Source organism: Micropterus dolomieu, linkage group LG13, assembly GCF_021292245.1.
Source record: "Micropterus dolomieu isolate WLL.071019.BEF.003 ecotype Adirondacks linkage group LG13, ASM2129224v1, whole genome shotgun sequence".
In the NCBI taxonomy this organism is placed as follows: domain Eukaryota; kingdom Metazoa; phylum Chordata; class Actinopteri; order Centrarchiformes; family Centrarchidae; genus Micropterus; species Micropterus dolomieu.
The window spans coordinates 4,394,815-4,415,283 of NC_060162.1; the positions used below are offsets into that span (position 1 = coordinate 4,394,815).

General features: G+C 39.9%; 1 protein-coding gene and 1 long non-coding RNA gene across 5 annotated transcripts in view; one reads left to right on the plus strand and one right to left on the minus strand.

Moving 5' to 3' along the window:
• The window catches only part of LOC123981649 (membrane-associated phosphatidylinositol transfer protein 2-like), a 72,092-nt gene that overhangs the window by 14,751 nt on the left and 36,872 nt on the right, over window positions 1-20,469 (plus strand). For all 4 annotated transcript variants that reach the window (XM_046066659.1, XM_046066658.1, XM_046066655.1 and 1 more), the window contains one exon: window positions 10,339-10,562. In XM_046066659.1, coding sequence (XP_045922615.1) covers window positions 10,485-10,562 — 78 coding nt within the window. In that variant the 5' untranslated portion in view covers window positions 10,339-10,484. The remainder of the gene's footprint in view (window positions 1-10,338; window positions 10,563-20,469) is intronic.
• LOC123981654 lies at window positions 16,798-18,014 on the minus strand. Its single transcript, XR_006827806.1, has 2 exons — window positions 17,827-18,014; window positions 16,798-16,965 (listed from the first exon to the last, which is right to left on the minus strand). It is a non-coding gene; the product is annotated as an uncharacterized LOC123981654 (long non-coding RNA).

Genomic DNA, 20,469 nt, shown 5'->3' on the forward strand with positions numbered 1-20,469 from the left:
ATCTTTGTAAAATAAAAATGCATGGGTTTTAATCTGTTAGCCATTTGAAAACATCACCTTAATGCTGTTTTCTTGCATTTTATATACAGTTATGTCTATAGGTTAATCAGCTAAAAAAGGTTTTTATAATCTTTTTTATCATTGCTTTCTCTAGGTGCTTGGTTAAAAATAAGACGTGGTGTACAAACAGAAAGAAAGCTTATTATTGAATATGGCATAAATTAATAATAATAATAATAATAATAAATGAACAACTCTTTGAATACAATAATATATGTAAACTTTTTAAGGTTTGTAATTAGTCTTCGTTCAATTCTATCAAAAAGAGATTTATATCAGTGGAAGTCTTTAACAATTTTCCACGTGTGCATGTGAGAGGAAGAATATGAGATTTACTATAATTAGAAATTAAAAACACAAGGGCTTAACACTGTAAACTTTAAACTGAGTTATAAGGTCTCTTATTGAACACAAATTGCTGTATTGTCTGTCCAAAGCTTACTTGATGAGGTGCAATCACTGAACAAGCAGGGAGAACCAATTCTGGCTCAGCGTTGGAGAACGATGTGCACTGAGAAAGGCAATCAATCTGGTGGGCTGCACCACCGACTTGCTGCATCACAACAAACTCCACCAATCAGGCTCCAGCCTCGTGCGTATCCATGGTAACAGAGCTTCCTCGGGGTGGAGGGAGGTGGAGGGGGAGTGGGGAGAAAGAGAGAGAGAGAGATGATACCTTCTCTTATTTCTCAGCGAGGATTTATAAAGAGAAGCTCCTTCCCGATCAGGGGGGGTGAGCCGGCGAGGATTGGCTGACAGCAGACGGCAGAGGAGAGGAGCGGCGTGCAGGGATGGGGTGGAAGGATGCCTGGGCTGCTGGTCTCTGTGGGACCAGGATCTGCAATGGCACCTAATCCTCTGCTCAGTGGATCAGTTGCTGTGGTTAAGTGTCTCCTTCTGCGAGGTAAACATCTGCTTTCTCCTACTTGTACGTGTAAAATACTGCCGTTAATCGCAAGGTTGAAACGTTTCTGAGCTGTTTCCTTTCACAGTTAAGAAAATACAGTTAATTTAGATGATGCCATGAAACATGGATGCCCGCCTGTTGGACTGTGGCTCAGACTGATGTGGATGGAAAGACACATTAGGTTGAGGATCTGCAGCTGGCTGCAGTTTTAGGTGGGGACTAGCGATAGATTCATGTTTGATGTGTTGGATCATGCGTTACTGCTTTAACGATGTTGCAGCCAAGGTTCTTGTCTTGGGTGCAACACATGTTTGTGATGTGCTGCATGGTCAGGGAGTTGTTCATCTGTGAGTAGTGACTGCTGATGGGAGGAAGCTGTGGAAAATCACTATCCCACGTAATACTTACAATACAGAAAAGACATTAAAGAGCATCTGAATCAACATCCCTGTTGAATTGTTGCTGTAAATATTTTGCTGTTATGTGCAGTTCATCCACAGCTCCTGACTCTACCATGTTGAAATCTACATTGCCATGTTGTTCTGCTCATTTAAATGAGAATTGAAGTATGCAATAAGAGCGCCTAGTACAGTACTTGACTCTTGGGATTTCTCATTAAACCCAGAGAAATTATACTCAGTGTGTTTGTCATCTTCGGCCTGCCTGTGTCAGTGGCAGACGTCATCTGAGTCATTCGGCAAGCCAACGTGTTGTGTCTTCAGATGTGAGGAATGCCGTGGTGTGTTTTAAATCCGTGTGTTGTGATTATAAAAAGCAGAGACAAATCCCGTCAGGGGATCTTGTTAGTGCAGCAGGACCCATGTCGCTTCTGTAACCGTTGAAGAATCGAATCAGATGTATCTGGGTGCATCACACTGCGATGTGTAACAAAGAGCTTCTTGCCCTTAAATTTTCTATTGCGTGTGAGATTACAGTGTGGCTGATACATACGCTTCTGATGTCATTGTGAGATGCTCATGCATGAGATGGTAGAAAACATCATCAACAAGAGGAGTCGTGTTGCTTTAAACTGCACAAACACAAGTAATGACAGGAAAGCTTCCTCCACTTTGCAATGAGCACCATCAAATCACGTCGTCTTCACTTATGATAATAACAGTAATAATCATTCCGGGCGAAACAGTGCGCCGTATAGTTATTTGGATTAAATGAAGCATGCATTTTAGTAATCGAGTTATTTGAATTTCTCAATGAATCGTTTCAGCCCTATCATGCCAGCTGCACACTTAACCTCGATTGTTTGTAAACGGGAAACCCGTCTTCAGTCTATATAGCTATATTATGATAACACAAAGCTCATGTAAGGAGCATCCATAATCAATATTTTTATATTAACAATGTCACTCAATATGACAAATTTACAGAGAATAATCACCTGACTCTGCAGATCTCCTCAACTCTACCTCTAGGCTACGTGTTAGCACCTTTCAGATGATTGTTTCGGCTTTACAGCCAATAACTTTACTCACAGCGCTCACGCTGTTGTTTCTAGCAGCAGCAATAAGCTGTCTTTTACAAAAAAGCTCTGACAAATCTACTTTCTGCCGAACATCAAACAGCAGACACGGTTAGCAACTAGCTGGTGAACATAGTGGAGCATTTAGCCACTAATTTCCCTCAGGAGGTGGTGGAGACCAAAAACAGAGCTAAAAGAGAGTGAATATTAAACTCGCATTCATCAGGTGACACAAACACGACTTCAAATGATTGATAATGTTGTTTCATTTGAAAGAAGGCAAGTGTTTACAAACACGTTCCACAAGTTATCTTAGAAGGTCATTTTATGTTTACAGCTTGTTTCCGCTGCCCCAAAGTGACTCCTCAACTAGTGTTGTATGTAGCCCTGTACACCACTGTGGTTTTAATAGAATAAGTAATAACACCTTTTGGATCTCTGCTGATCATATTTATAGTTTTTTAGAGCAGTGGTAGCTGCAAAGGGCAGAGTTGCATAAATAGCCGGCACCAGAGAGATAAGTGGTCGCAGCTCTCGACATCCAGGCTGAAACAGTCGCAGTCTTCTGTGGTAAGATGGTGCACACAGTGTTTGAGTTTATTGTGAATGGGTGGATGGTAGGATGGGGCGCATTTTTCAGGGGATCGGCTGAGCAGAAAGCCGGCCCCAGGGAACAAGCTGCTGGCAGGAGATGCTGTGTTTAATGGACCAGAGCTGTTTTCCTGCGAGTCGGTTGGCTCGGTGGCAAATTTTGTTCAATTTAGCTGTAGGCCTTCTCAGTCTGCCGTCACACAGGACTTTGATCGAGGGCAGCTGGCAGCCAGTCACCCTCTTAGTCGTGCAGATGAGACATTTAATGTCTCTGCGGAGGCGGAGACTGATTTTTATTCTGTGAGTTCAGTTTGGAGGTTTTCAAATTTAACCAGGAAACGTTAGGATTGTTTGGATATTTCCCAGCGGCTGCATGAAGACAATCTCCTGTTCTGGTGATTGTGAAAAGGTTTTCTCACCATCACGGCAATTTGAGCCACCCAGCAGTGCTCGCAGTTGTTGATTTCTAAAGACGCCAATTATCTTTTTTGATTGGCTCTGTGTTTTATTCCTAATGCTGTTCCTAATGCAAACTTCTTCAGTTAAATGGATGAGAGTGGATAGAGGTACGCAGGGAAGACAGAAAGCTAATTTCCTACATGCTGTGGTTTGGTAGCTCTGTGGGAAATTGGCCAAAAGCCCAAGGGAACTTTGTTTAGGTTTGAACTCCACAGAGGACCTTCCCAAAGTAATGAGAGGGAATGGAGCCATATTCAGAAACAGATATTGAAGGATGTTGAGATGAAAAGCATTACATCACATGTTGATAAAGTACCTCCTGCTATTCTGCAAAAATGTGATTGAAGTATGTGGCTGCCTGCCAAGTTAGAGCTCAATATTTTAATGTTCTACTTTCAGGGGTAAGTGCTCAGCTTATTATTAAGGACTGAAGCGAAGCTTATTGTGGCTTATGTTTCCACTGGGCGTGCAATATGAATACACAAAAACACACACATCGGATAATATGACGCACTTGCCTATATACTAACTTCTGTATTGTATTTTGTTCTTTATGTTTGTGTCTCGGGCTATTTATTAATTTTGTGTTCAGACAGACAGTTTTGCAGTAAAATATTGAATGACAAAAATGTTAATAGAGCTGGATAATACGTAAACTTCTCTAGTGCTGAAACAATTAGTGATTTAATCAATTAGTCGCTTGATAGAAAAAGAGACAAAAAGTGACTGATTTGGAGATTTTCTCTGTTGTGTATCATTGTGAATTGAATATCTTTGAGACTCAGGACAAAATAAGGAATTTGAACTGAAACATGTTATGGACATTTGTCACATTTTATTGCTTAAACCTGCATTAACTGAATTTTGAAAACAAGCTGTGAACGTAACACTAGATACGTTCAAGATGACTTTCCCTGACTTCATGAGCTGCAGGTGACTGCGCCATCAAGTCAGACACATTCTACCATGTACTTACTGTGAGCTGAAATTTGCAAAATGCCGCGAGATCAGTCAATAGTGTGGTTCCAACTTTGTGCAGCTGGTAAAAAGTGGCCGCCAGAGGTTTCAACGTCATGTGACTGGTGACATTTTGCAGCGCCAGCAAAAGTCTGACACAATTCCTAACCAGCATGCCTTATTTTAAGTCCAGCATGCACCAGGGGCGTCACATTAGTAAGCTCTTAGCAAACAGTTGCTTATTTACAAGTGCAGCAGTTAAAAATCAACATGATGATTCATTTAGAGTCACGTTTCTGGCCACCTGATGAGTGTAAGTCTGATATTCTTTTTTAGCTCTGTTTTTGGCCTCCACCAGAGGGAAATATCTGACTCTTAAGCTGCTAAATGCCCCACTTTGTTCCCCTGCTAGTCTCTAACTGTCTGCCTGCTGTTTGCTGCTGAGCAGGTAGTGGACAGTGGCTTTTTATATCTTTTTCTCTGAAAAGCTGCCTGATGCGGCCAAAAAGCGACGCTATGAGAACAGTGAAAGTGAATCAGAACAGTAATGTTTTGGGCGGGACAAATAAACAATGAGCTGAAAGTTGCTAAAACATTTATCACTTTGACCAGAGCTAGACACGTCATGTAGTACCAAGGGCTGCAACTAACGATTATTGCCATTATTAATAAACTAAACTGTAAACAGGCCCCAGTGTCTTGTTTTGTCCGACCAAAACAAACCCAAAAGATATTTACTTTACAGTGACATAAAACAAAAGGAATGTTATTCTAGTAATGCACTCTTCTAACATCCTCATAACATAACATCCTCGCTGTAAACCATCATCCTCTTGAGTTTGTTCTTCAGTCTGTGTGAATGGATGCTGCTGTATCTGATGTGCTGACTCACAGCTCATTTTGGCTGATCGAGGCAAATAAAAAACAAAAGGCTCGGTCTTCATGCATGGCTATCTGTTTATGTGTCAGTTTTCATCTGTCTCTGTCTCACATTTTGCTTTATAGGGATTACTGTGTGTCTATATATAGCGGTTCCTCTGTCGGTCAAGGACTTATTCTTCACAGGATTCAGTGAGAAATGCCACTCTCCACATCTCCCTGCTGTAATTGTATCAGAGCACAGATAAGGTTGTACATTTCAGCCTCTGGAGAGAAGCTTGGATTCAATTGTTCATTCATGGTTAACACAGGGCACTGCAGTTTTAATACCTCTAGCTGTTTTATGCGTCACGGGAATTAAAGAATAGAGAATATGGAGAATATTTCATGTAGAAAGCCTCACTGTGATTCAGTGAACTATTGAGATGTTTTGCTAAAGGACACAATGAGCCATTTCTAAAATTAAAGCTTTTGTATAAAGTGACGAAATGTACATATCTATATTAGCAGTGTCAAACTCTTTCTTTTAAGTTCAGGGTGGTTTCTACAATTTGTAATCACATGAAAACTTTCAGATAAATATATCCATTAGTCATGTAATCTTCATCTTCCCGAACATCTTAACAAGCAGAGGTGATACTTCAGTAAGATTCAGTGCTACTAATTTATATAATTATTATCCAGGGTTTCCCGCTTTTTTTTAAAGAGGTGGTATTATGCTCATTTTCAGGTTCAACATCTTATTTAGGGGTTGTACCAGAACAGGTTTACATGGTTTAATTATCTAAAAATAAATTTTCCCACTGCACATTGCTGCAGCTCCTCTTTTCACCCTGTGTTGAAGGCTTTGTTTTAGCTATGGAGTGATACATCTTGTCTCTAAATGATCTTGGTTGGGAGTAGCACATGCGCAGTTCCTAGTTAAGGACTACTAGCCAATCAGAAGCAGAGAAGGGCGGGTCAGCGAGAAGCCGGTAAACAGCTTCGGTTCAGCTGCACATGTTGCCGACCAGCTTGGCAACATGGACTGGAGCAAGAGTTTCAGAGTGGTGAGTTATTAATCTGTAACAAAAGTATCTTTCATCCTATAAAGTTTTAACTGAGCTCTGTCTCTACATCACAGGAACAACTTTATGTCCACTGACTGCCTGGAGGGTAGCAAGTGTTTGGAAGGGAGAGGAGAGCTGTCTGCTGCAGCTCACTGTTTTTCCGCCAGTGTTTCTGAGGGCGTGTTGGAGTAGCCGCTTGGCGAGCGTTATATGAGGCGCATTTAGCTTTCATCCCTGTGTCGTCACAGGGATCAAAGGGAAACGCCAGGACTACAAACGAGCTGTTTTCAAGCAGTTCAGAGCAGAGTTTTCTGTGGGAGATGGGAACTTCGTTTGGGCTGGACTTTGGGCTTTTTCACTTTGCAAACCTGTTACATGCACAGAAAATATATATAACTCAATAAAGGAGAGAGCCAAAAAGCACAATACCACCTCTTTAAACCAGACATGGGTCTGAAAAAAGACCAGCTCTGATAACATCAGAAAAAACAAAATACTTTAATGAAATAAAACATGAACCTTCAATGAAAAAAGAGCTAAACACTACATCACTCAACAAATGCCACATATTTGATGAGAGTGGCTATTTACAAATTCCTGGGAGAAACCCTGTTATTGGTTAAAACTAAATCTTCTTTAATATCTTAAGTAACATTTTAAGTTTTTTAAATTCACTTTATTTTTTTTCACTTCACTTTATTTCTTTCATAATCTACATCTTTTAATTTTGAATATTGTTTATTTTTAAGGCAGAGGTGATGAATAAGCCTGACTTGGACTAGTGGCCTAACAGTGCTTTGAAACAATGCTAACATGAACATGCTCACAATGATAATGCTAACATGCTGATGTTTGGCGTGTTAGCATGTTAACATTTTCTCATTTAAATCACACAGCACCACTGTTGTTGATGGTTAGTCATTATTTTTGCAGGTATTTTTATGGAAAGTCAGGGCATCACCAAAGTCAGCAGGACTGATTATCTGGAAATCTTGAATGTTTGTTCCAAATTTCATGACAATCCATTTCATAGTTTTCACATTTTCTCAAATGTGACGATTTTTCTTTTTTCGGGGGGGGTTCATGACTAATTCGCAAATGCGTATTGTGAGTCAGGTGCGCTGTGCTGGACGGACCTACAACCAATCAGAACAGTGAAAGTTTTCAAAGCAGGACTGGTGGATCGACGCGCCTCTGTCAGTATCAGGTTGTGATTGTGTCTGGATCCACTTCGGGTGGAAATCTATTTGAACAGGATCTGCCTGATTCCCAGGCCTATTTTATATGATTGTAAAATAAATATCTTTGGTATTTTAGGGTAAGAAATTAGAAAACATCCCCTCTGAGAAATTGTGACGGACAAAACATGATTTTACAGTCATAATTTTGCAGGTATTTGGTCATAAACTATTGACCTGATGATGGCGCTAGATGAAAAGTCAGAGGATCACCGAAATCAGGAGTAACCTGATTTCATGGCAACCTATCCAACCGTTGTTAAGAGCTTTCAGTCTGTATCAAAGCTGTGGATAAATAGACCGACATGCTGCTAGCACAGCTGAAATTCTAGATTTAAAATAAATATTAATAAGCTAAGGAAGCCCCGTGTTGTTGGCAGGAAGAGGTTCCAGGCTGCTTTCACTGTCAAACTGTACGTCCTGACCTCTACGGATCATCTACCACAGCAGCTTGACCAAACATGCATAGCCTAATCATGCACATATGGACAGACAGTGGGACACAACCGGTACACTACACACTGGACACACAGGAGTTTTTAATTTAACATTTCGCCTCCTCCTCCTCCTTTCTCTCATGTTAAAACAGCGTCAGATTTACAGTCTTTTCCTAATCTGTCTGAGATTAAGTGGCCTTTGTCATGTGACGGTCCTAAGCTCACGAGACAGGTGGACGTACAGCGGAGCAGCCTCACGAACACTGTGTCGCTACTGTTTGGAAAGACAGGTGATGATGTTAGAAGAAAGGATGGCAGTGATGATAGTGAGCAATTACCCTAAATACTATATTCTTTATGGACAAAGAGGGAGAGCCGCAAAACATACAGATCAGAGGCTCAGTGGGGAAGAAGTATTCAGAGCTTTTACCAGACATGTGATTGGCAAAGAACAAAAGAAGCAGAAAAATATCCAGAGCACGGTTTAGCAAAACAGAACCAAAAAGGGAGTGAGTGTTGGACTTACATTCATCAGGTGACACAAACACGACTTCATATGAATGATAATGTTGCTCTGTAACTGCTGGATGTGTAAATAAACAACTGTTTGCAGAACAAGATCATCATATCAAGTTAAACTTTAAGATTAAGTTATTGTTGTGTTCACAACTTGTTTTTCGCTTAAAAGGGGGAACGATTATGCTCATTTCCTGCTCTATATTTTAATTCTGCGATTCCACAAGAGAAGCTTTACATGATTCACAGTTATACTTAAAATGGCCCTTTATGATGCTACCTCGGAGCATGTTGCTGGGGGCCGGTGTCAGTACCAGATATGAGTGGCCGGGGCCTTACTGATTACTGTACAAAAGCATACTTTTAAAACTGTATTCACTGATTCTGGATCATATTTTGTGGCATTTCTGGATGGACAGATAGCCTTAAAGTTACTGCTGCTAACTGAACTTGCCACCCTGCCCTCCAGCACTGCAGTGTTGATGTTTACAACACTAGCCCAGGAGCTTTGGCACTCCGGGAGGAGGAGGTTTTCTGCAGCTACCATTTGCAGAAGTTAAAGTCATCTGTCCATCAAGAAACTAACTAACTTGCTGTGAGACATACTGAGTAACCTCCAATAACTTGAAGAGTAGTCCTGACCTGAGTGGTCTGGCAGATCTTCACTGCGCCAGCGCTGGAGAAAGCGCCACGAGCAAACTGAGTGGGTGGACGGGTTGTACTTTGTGGACGTACTGTCGTTGGAGCAGATTAGGAGCAGATGATGTCAGCCCGGCAATGAACTGTCTGAAGGACTTACTTTTACTTCATTATTTTAAACTTTGGCCACGTTTAGGATGAACATCCGATTTAGTAACATTATATAAATATTTTAGTTTCGGTCAGTTATACACAGTGACAACAAATCGACTATACGGTTATGAATGTAGTCAAAAAATACTAAATCATTATATGAAAAATAAAAACATATCAAACATTATATTCTTTGACACAAAAATAAGATGAAGGCTTATTGAGCCGACCCTATATACTTAATAATTCCTTAACCTTGCTCCACCCAAAATAGCAGTGAAACAAAACAAAATAAATATATAAATATGATAAAGAAACACATCAGCATAAAATAGAAACAGGTAAACAAAACAAACACTGATCATAATTTATCGAAAATAAGGAAAAGCATAATAGGTTCCTTTTAAGGACTAAAATTATTTGACACAAATTTTGTGCTCTAAACAAATCATCATTTTATAAATTGATCGTATGATTTTTATGTAAAATCTTGTAAAATAACTCTTAACTTCAGGTGTCAAATAAATGAAGTGGAGTAAATAAGTACATTATTTTTTCCTTAAATGTAGTGGAAATATAAAGTAGCAGGAAAATTAAATACTCGCATAAAGTACAAGCAGCTCAATGTTGTTGTACTTAAGTACTAAATGTGCGCTGCAGAGGACTCACAGTAAAAGCTTTGTTGGATTTAAAGGCTGCGCCGACCACAACTTGGCTGAATCTTGAGTGTGTGGACAGCGTTGGGATTTAGGTTGCTGAGGGATTTCAGGATGTTGCTGGGTCAGTGGATTACCTTGTAATAGATCTGTACGAGGGCAGGAGGACACACACAGGATGTGTTGGCTTGTGTATCGCAGGTTTAATCCTTGAGACAAACATGCTAACTACTACTATTGTAAGTAATGCTGGAAGCTGTAAATATACATATTCTTAAAGTTCCATCCCACTGAAAGTATTTTCTTTTCTCCTCTCTTAGGTGTGAATTACGATGACTCCCATCCTCGCTGTTTGAACATGCTGCTTGGGTAGCGAAGCCGGCCGAGAGGACACGCACACGCACACACACACACACACACACACACACACACACAAACACACAGTTGGACCAATTCAAGCACAACCATGCTGATCAAGGAGTATCGCATCCCCATGCCGATGAGCGTGGAGGAGTACCGCATTGCTCAGCTCTACATGATCCAGGTGAGTGGATCATGTAGAAATTAAAGGAGCTGATGAGGGATGTTAGGCTGTTTGTACAAGGAAGCTGGAAGTCGGAGGTATTTTATGAGTTTGGAGTTGAGGTTTGTGTGTGAAGGCCGGTGGGAGGTCAGGAGTTTAAAGTGTCATCGTGTCATACTGTACCAGAACAAGAGCACCGAAGAACACGGTTAGAGGGTCACAGGGGTGGCGTTGTTCTGCAGAACAGATGGTGCTCCATATGCCTAAGGATTGTGTTTCATTTGATAATTTTGTACAAATACACACTAAAGTATTCTCCCTATGACAATAATAAATGCACACAAATCACCATGTTTTAGTCAAATTAGCAATAAATCAAGGAAAAGGAAGCATTTAAGTTTAGTGTTTGATAACACATTTTTACAGTTGCTGATTTTTGCAAGAGCAAAGAGGGAAAGAAAGCTTTTATGTCCTCCTCTCACTTAGAACGGCCTTTAAAAAGACTCCTATGTTATGGCTTCTATAAGAGCAAGGATGAATAAATTGGCTGGTACTTGTCACTGTGCATAGGTATTTTAAATTTAGTTTAGTTATTTACACGTAAATGTATATTTTTTACATTTCTTGTAGGTAAGGTCTGTAACCTTTTTCATGCAGCTGTCTTGGCCAGGTTGCCCCTTGTTAAAGAGATCACTGATCACATCAAGTCTTACCCTGTTAAATTAAAATAATCAAATAAATAAAAGCCAAAACTTATTATAAATAAGTTGTGCATATTATTACTTAGGAGTGAGAATTTAATCAGTATGATAATCCTATTTGTTGTTAGTGGAAATTATTTATTTGATAGTGGCTTCATGTTTTGAAACTTGTGTACGTTGAGTGTTTGTTACTGAGTGTGTGCAGTTAGTAAGGTAACCCGCAGTGCTGGTGGTTAGAAAGCAGTATAACATACAAACAACACCGTCCAAGAGCGAGAAAGACAGGTTGGATACTCAGTGGAATTTAACCCAAAGGTGTGTTTTGTTTGTTATTACTTCGTTTGGATGTTTGAGCGTCTCTGTGCAGAAGGATCACAAATGATCAAATGTCTTAAAATGTGTCTGAAGGTGCTCTTTTAAGTCAAAACCTGACTCGCTTTCTAAGAGGTCTTGAGATATAAGTTTGATTTCGCCCAGACACACAGCCGCTCCAGTAAGGCAGCATACAAGCTGCCATATCGTCCTGTTGGAGTTTTTTTGGGGTCTGTATGCAGCCTGTGAAAAAGACTGTAGACACTTATCACGGCTGAAAAACATTGTGCATTTTGGGATAAAATAAAATAATGCATTTCAGGACAAAGCTTTTTGTAACATTATTTATTGAGTTTATAAGTTCAATGTTAGATTGTTATGGAGCCCCTGAAATCCCATAAGAGGATATTTTTTTTTATTTTAGCTTGTGTGCACAAAATAATTATCTTGTGGGAACAAGAAAATAACTTCTGCACACAAGATGAAAAAAAAAAAGAAATCTTATTGGACTCGGTAGATTGTTTTCATTTTACCATTATGACATATTTAAAAAAAAAAGATTCATAACAGCAATTTACATTTTGAAATTGCAAGAAAATATAATTTTTTTTTGTGGAAAGCATGCACAGGTGGATATTAATAATAATAATAATAAACCTTATACAGCACTTTTCAAAATAACGTTACAAAGTGCTTTGCATGGTTGAACCAGGATTAAAACATGAGGCAAATAAAATCAGACAATTAAAAATAAATGGAATAAAAATACCCAAAAAGATAAAAACAGCAACAACATAATAATAATAATACTACAATAGACAGGGAGATGAAAAAAACAATCCGAACCACCAGCTTTGATAATGAACATTATTACCTGTATACACATGCACCCCCCCCCCCCCCCCCCCCCCCCCCCAGTTCAGCGTCACGGTTGAGCACCGGTTGCCATGGTAACTGGTGACATCAGCAGCAGCATGGCTGTTTGCTGCCATCGTTCGTTTGTTATATGGGCGACAGACAGAGAGCGACAGCGAGGGGGAGGACAGACACGATGGTGCAGTTGGTGCCATGACAACATTACGTCTGGCTCTAAATACGGGATCCAGTTTAAGTTAAATGCATGTACAGGAGAGGGAGGGTGGACACCATAACATGAACAACCTGACGTTATGATAGATTCTAGTGTTTAGCTCCCTATTCGTGTCCCTTCATGACCCAGAAACACACAAATAAGTTTACTTAATCCAACATACACCGACTCTCACTAGAGCGCTACAGATGGATGAATCCACCGCTGAAAGTAGCCCCTAACAAATGCACTATTTTCTGCTGTTTGAGTAAAGTTTGATAAAAAACTACAGTGAGCAACTGTTTTAGTAAAGTAGGAATGACACTAAATCACCAGCGGGCTTGAGGCCATAGGGATAGGGAAGTCAGAATGTACACTGTAAGACATTTCAGGTTAGTTTAACTTGGAAACGCACGTTCACCTGAAAGTTAACTCCTTTGTTTTAAATCACAAATTAAAGTTCATAAAGTTGACTACAGTGTTGTAGTTGTCTCAATGTTGTTTTTTTAGTTGACTGAACTTTTTAAAACCTTGTTTCGAACTTTGAGTTAAAATAATTATTTTACTTAATCGATGAAAGAAAACTTCCCTTAACGAGTCTAACCAACATACTGTGTATTTCTGCATTATTAACTAACTCACAGTTTCAAGTTAAACAACTTAACCATATGTATACTTCTTTCCAGTTCAGGATAAAGGAGACCTATTAAACTGCTTTTCAAGACCTATATTGTAGTTCTGTGACTCCTTTATGGCAGCTTTGCATGATTCAAAGTTCAAAAAAATATTTTATTTTCTTATACTGGCTCTTCATGTAGGCCTTCATTTCAGCCTCTGTCTGAAACAAGCTCTTGATGCTCCTGTCTCTTTAAGCCCCCCCCCCCCCCCCGTCAAAGCCCACTGTCTTCTGATTGGCCAAGACCTGAAGCATGTTACCAGGCTGTTGTTGTTGCTAGGCAGAACAGGCAGACTGAGCTGTTGCTATGGGAGCACAAATATGGAACACTGGCTCCGTCTGGCTCCGTATTACGTAGAACGGAGCTGTTGGTAGAAAAAGCAGTTCAGAACAGGAGGAAATCTGAGGTTTTAGCTCACAGGGATTTCTTTTAAATACTTTAACCTCATTTTTTGAAGCCTCCTTTAAGAGGATTTAAATTCCAAGTTAGTTTCAGTTTACATTTAACCCCTCCACCTGTGGCACTAATCCTTTCTTGTTTACCACAAAAGTGTCTATATTTTAGTTAGAAATTGAATACATGACTAATCTGCAGTGTAAAATTAGTTGATTATGTTCATGTTTCAACTTAACCATACTTTAAAGAAACTCAAAAGACGTAACAAATATCTTTTGTCTCTTGCACCCATCCCTGCACACTCGCCTTTTTTTAAACTTACAAACCCAAGTTCAATTAACACATAAATATCTGATAAACGTCTACAGAATGAATAAATGCTTATTAAAGATAAACTTTTGAAAACTTGTTACATGCTGCGCGCTCCCGCGGACACGGCATGACACCTGTACGCCCTGCTGTCCTGTCTTTCTGGACACGTAAAATCTGATTTCAGGTCTGTTAACACCTTAGACAGTCTATGATTAACACACAGTTAAAAACGTGGACAGCTCCAGACAGGGACAAGCCACCAAAACTGGAGACGTCTGGTCACCCTATTATATTTGCTGTTGCTAAATGCTAACAACAACATGCTAACATGCCCTCTATGGCAATGCTAACATGTTGATGTTGAGTAGTTGTAGTATTATGCCATTTCCACCAGCTTTCAGAGCAATCGGTGCAGAAGTGGTCAACATGTTCCACTAAAAAACAAGAATGTCAACCTGCTGGTGGTGCTGGCTGAAAAGTTAGAGGATCATCAAAATCTGTACATTTCCTCCTCTCGGGACTTTGAATGTTTGTGCAAACTTTCCAATCTATCCAATAGATGTTGAGATATTTCAGTCTGGATTGACGTGGTGGACCGACACACCTACGTTTTAGCTAATAATAACCAGAAACATGTGCCTGCTCATGTGACCTGGTGATGATCTAAAAAGTGATATATTTTCTGATGTTGGCCTTTTAGCTTTGCTACACTTTTTTGTTGTTGCAGCACATGAGGTATCATGGCGTTTTTGTTTTATTTAACTAGAGACCTGACAGTTTGAAACACGAGTGTGGCCAGAAAACAAACACAGGACTTGAAAAATTGTCCGGACAGCTAAAGGAGTGGGTGTATGAAATGTCTGAGCAGCCAGGGATAAACCTGTGATGCATGAGGTTATACTGTTGCTCCGGTTGGACTGAACGCAGGCCTGAGGAAAGGGAGTTGTGTACCTCTGGTTTATGCTAACCTTGCTGTGTCACATAAATTATTCAGGGACAGCTCAGCCCGCCAGGAAAGGGGACCCTCAGCAAAGCCAGACCCATTAAAATTCCACAGTGTCTGCCCAAGCTGGTAGCGCTTCTTTTTTGTCGTTGTATTCTACAGTGGATCTGTTTCTCTTCTTCTCTTCGTCTGTCTTTTCCTTCTCAGTTTTTTATCCCTGTGTCAAACTGGATAAGTGTATCTTCTTGCTTTTGCACCCCAGTGAAGCTAGTTTTTTACATTGGATATTCGACGTCTATCGAACATCCAATGTAAAACAAATATATAACACATATAACGCATATGCCGGTGTTGCGGAAAAGAAATTTGCATTCAGGATAAACAAACGTGGAGGAGAGCGAGGCTTGCTCATAACAAAAAGACAGAGTCTGTTGAGCCACGCAACACTATTCCAGCAGCTCCAGGCATGATCTGTGTGTCAGGTAACTTTTAATGGCTTGCCCACAAATATTCAGCTGACTTTCTAGTTCACCAAGACTTCCTGTTGTTGTGATGTTGGCTATAACAGCTGTGAGTATTGCAGTCTGGAGCTGTTGTGCCGCTCTGGGACCGTCTTGTCCTCTCATTAGCTTTGCAGCAGCAAGTAGCAACAGTTTGCTAACCCACAACCTAGCTAACGATAGTTACATTACTTGCTGTGTCATTATTCACTCCCTATCATATTTGTCATGTTACTGGATTTCTCCAGAATCGCACAAGTTACCCCACCTTTATGATGCAGTGAAAGTTAATGTTAATGTTGGATATTTTATTGAATTTACAAAAAATGATCGGGATATGAATTTTTTGTTATATCGCAGAGCCCTAGAAATAATCATGTAGTATGATGCTAATAATTACAGGAAAAATAGGTATTTCTTTGAAAGAACAGTTCCCAAAATAAGTGTTAATTCATTATTTATTCATTATTAATAACTTTAGTCTTCATATATGTTGTATGTATTATATGTTCAGCTGTGCACTTACTTTAAGACTCTCTAGATTGCGCCAACAATTAATTAGACTTAATTAGTTTGTTGTGTTCTTATTGAACACTAAATTATATAGTTCCTTATAGGAAACTTCTGAGGAATATTTGGGGAAACTATTTGGAAATTACAGACATAAAGTGTTACCAAGAGATGTTACTTAATTTTGAGTCTTTCCTCTGCTTTTTTAATGAAGCTGCTTTTCCACCTTTTATTTGAGAGGAGAAACACATCTAAGTAATTTATTGAACTAATACAAAATCTTTTTTATATAACTTATTCACCGCTCCTATTCTAAGGGGGTGATGGTGCAATGGATAAGACACATGGCTTTGGTGTGAGAGACCCGGGTTCAATCCTTGACTATGACCCAACCACCATTGTGTCCCTGAGTGAGACACTTAACCCCTAGTTGCTCCAGAGGAATGCAACCACTCACGTATAGAGCAATTGTAATCGCTTTGGATAAAAGCTTCCGCTAAATGTATTCATCTTGCTCTGCTTCTAACATGGATTCAGCTGATTTTAGCAGCAGTGTTGCCAGTCAGTCTACTAATTGGTTTAGATTGAAATATCTCAACAACTATTTGATAGATGACCATGAAAGCTGGTATGAATATCCATGGAGGAATCCATGATATCCTGACTTTTCATGTAGCGCCACCAGCAGGTCAAAGTTGACACTTATGTAGTGGAATATCTCAGCATCGACTGAATGGACTGTCTTTGGTGATTCATTGACTTCTCCTGTAGCTCCACCATAAGGTTGACATTTATGTTTTTGAGATCTCAACTACTGGTGAAATTATGCACAGAAATTCAAGTTTAACCAAGCCAATTTTATTTTTATTGTTAGTCCTGTTTCTTCGTGGAACTGGGGTTTGGGAATCAATGTGCACACACATGCACATCGGAGGTACGGTGAGTGAGGTTTTATAATCCATGACAGAACACGAGGCATAATCCAGAGACAAAGTAACAACGATCTACAATGGAGAACAAGAATGAAACAATGAACCAGCAAACTAACAACTGGAAGACAACCACTATATATGCACAGGAGGGGTGAGGATAACAAGGCACAGGTGAAGACAATCAGGGGAATGAGACAGGTACACAGCAAGTAAAACAAGATAATGACACTGGAGGCAGGCAACTACAAACTAAATCAAGAAACACTAAAAACACACAGCCACCACACCAGAACCGTGAAATAAATAGCCCAATATCGCAAATCTGACATTTGCCTCTATCCTTTGACCCTTGATTTAGTTAAGAAAAACCTCCCCCCAAAAAAACTTTTAAAAGGGGAAACAATGGAAAAAAACCTCAGGAAGAGCAACAGAGGAAGAATCCCTCTCCCAGGACAGATGCAGTAGATGTACAGAATAGACCAACATAGTAAAAATACAGCATGGCCCATCAGGTTGGCAAGATTATAAGTAAACATATATATTAAAAATGGATCCGGGAGGACATTGCGCAACTCATCCATGTCCTTTGGTACCTTACTTTATGATGATCAAATACCTTCAAAACTATCAGCCTCAGTGAAAGTAAGAATGCTAACACATGAGCATGTTTGCATGCTGACGTTAGTATTTGGCTCAAAGCTGTGTCTCAGCACAGCCTCACAGAGCCGCTGTAGTCTTGTTGGCTTCTTTCATCCCTGTTGTGTGTGTGTGTGTGTTTGTCTGATTTTGATGACAGCCAAACACCTGAACACACACACACACCTCAACAGCAGCAGACGCAGCATCCTCGGTTTGGAAAAGCTTCCACTGTTCTTGCACGTCGGCAGTTGTTTTAGAGTAAAGTAGCAGAAAGAGAGTTGAAGGTTATATTACCATGAGGTGCTGACTGCACTTCATCTTTAGATCTTCAGCGTTGTTTTTGGACTATGCTGCAAGAGAAAGTATTCAGCTTTCAGACTCGACATCACGTTGCATCACCTGGGTTGTTTTCATTAAGATCCATAAAGCTCCTCACAGTCCCTGGGGGAAAGCTGCACAGTGGAAAGCTCTTTGCTCCAAGATGTGCGTTATTAATACAGATCCTGCAGCAGAGAGGACGCAGACACGAGGAGGGTAATTTAAAGCCCTTAGCTCCTCACCTAAATTACATTACCTGCTAGATTACAGCAATTTTCCAGCTGTTTGCCTCTTCTGACCTTCATTACTGATATCACCTCCCTAAAGTCTTCAGGAGAGCAAGCTCCGTGTTCAATCTGAGCTCTCATTCTTGACCCCGAGCGCCCCACTCTTGCTGTTAATAATGATCACTATGATTTGTATTCACACAGTGCTGTTCCTCAACCCGCAGCAGATTTACACTGGGAGGAATAAAACAGCTTTTCAATCATCATCAGTTAGAAACCAGAATACAGCGTCGCCTGACAGTGTTCACACTAACTCAGCGGTAAGATTAAAATTTAGTAGCCTATATTGATTGATTAAAACTACAGTGCATTAGGGAATTTAATTTTGAGCACCAGTTTGCATCAAAGCGTTCATCATGAAATGTGGTGTTGGGCTGACACTGATTATTGTCACATGCTTCATTATCCATGTGTGTATTTCTATAAGGTAATAAATAGGGATACACTGACTGTATTTGGGACAATACTGACCTTGAGTAGCTTGGGTATTGGCCGGGCATGACTGATTCACATTAGGAAATTGTTATTAGAGTGTTTCTGCTAACATTTGGAGGGTCGCTGACTCAGTTTTTAGCACATATTACCTTACATAGCCATGAGTTCGCCGCTGTGAGGTATGTAGATTTTACATTTGGGTAAAAAGAGGGTACTAATATCGGATCAGCACCTCGGGAGATCCCCTGATGTGAGGTATCAAAATCTGTATCTGTTGGATCGGTGAATCTCTAGCAATTAATTTGTAGTAATTTGATTGTGTCACGTTTGAGGGCGCAAAGCAGGTGAGAGCCCAAATGCAAGACACAGAGAACGGAAATGGAGTTCCAGGGAATTTAATCCAAAACATGGAAAGACAAATTTTACAGATAGTGGTGGCTGACAAGATCCAAAACAACTGTACACATATCTCCAAAGCAGGCAGAACACTCTTCATACGACAATGACCGGACTGGAACTGAACAGAAAAACCAAACATATAAACACCAGGGACTAACGAGCAGGGCAGGAGCAACACAGGTGACAGGGATCAAGGCTAACGAGGCAGGCAGCAGGGAAAACAGAGAGACTGGCAGGCAGGCAGATTATTGGGGAAACAGACAGAACACATATTACAAAATACAAGACAAGAATCTAACCCCAGACAATAACAGAAACCTATGTAAACAGACAAACACCGACCAACTATAACACAGGGATCATAACAGACAAAACCTAAACAAGAACACAGAACTAGAACATAACAGGGCAAGGCAGGACTGAAACTAGGATTAGACAGAACACCAGACAATTACAGAATAAGTCAGGAACTAGGGCAAGACCAGATGAAACCTAGAATCAAAAACCAAAACCCAGAAACAGAGGAACCAAAATCAAAACACAGAGAAGGCATGGCCAAAATAATATAACAGTCAACCTCAGGACAGGATCGTGACAGATTGAAAGTGGGAGGAATCTGTGTTAATGAACAGAAAGCAAACAGATTTGATGAAACACTAAACAGACCTATTGAAGCAAGATGGATGACATTATCAGATGCTTAGGGCAAATAATTATTTTCAATATCTATTAATTTAACAATGTATTGACTGTAAAATGGTGGTAAAATGTCTAGAAATTGATACAAAAATGGACATCACAATTCGTGGATCCCAAGGGAAAGTCCTAAAACAGTCTGTTTTGTCAAAATTTCTAAAATATCTAATTTACAGTGACATAAAACATAATAAAAGCAGCACATTTTGCACATTTTACAAGATAGAAACAAAGAACATTTGACATTTTTTCTGAACAGATTATCAAAGTTTGTATAGACAGATTATAATAACTGATGAATAATTTCAGTACTAGTTGAAAGACTCTCCTCAATCTTAAAGTTAGACTATCCTCGAGAGGTTTGATATATATTACCAGCCATATGAACTTGCTATGTTAATTTGTATGTGTTACAGCAACCCAGCTGGTTACAGTCTAAATGGAGAGCCTCTTAAGTGTGTTTATAAACCGATGCTGTAATCCACGGCTCCCTCTGTGAATCAACAGGCTTAATACGCAGCTCAGTCTTACAGGATCTGTGGGGTTGAACCATCTGCTGCCTTTTATTAGAGGAAGTTACATCGCTGGGAAGAAAGGGAAATCACTGGTTACTTCCTCTCTAAAGAGAATCTTTAAAGTCTGTCCCACCTCATCGGTAAACAGGGCTAACAAAAAATAAGAGCAGATGTTAAGTAGAAATAAGAGGTGGGATGTGACTATAATAACTGAAAGAAAAGCTGTTTCTTTCTTTTCCATGTGGCAGCTCATCACTTTGCCTCTGCAGCATCATCCATCCAGCTCT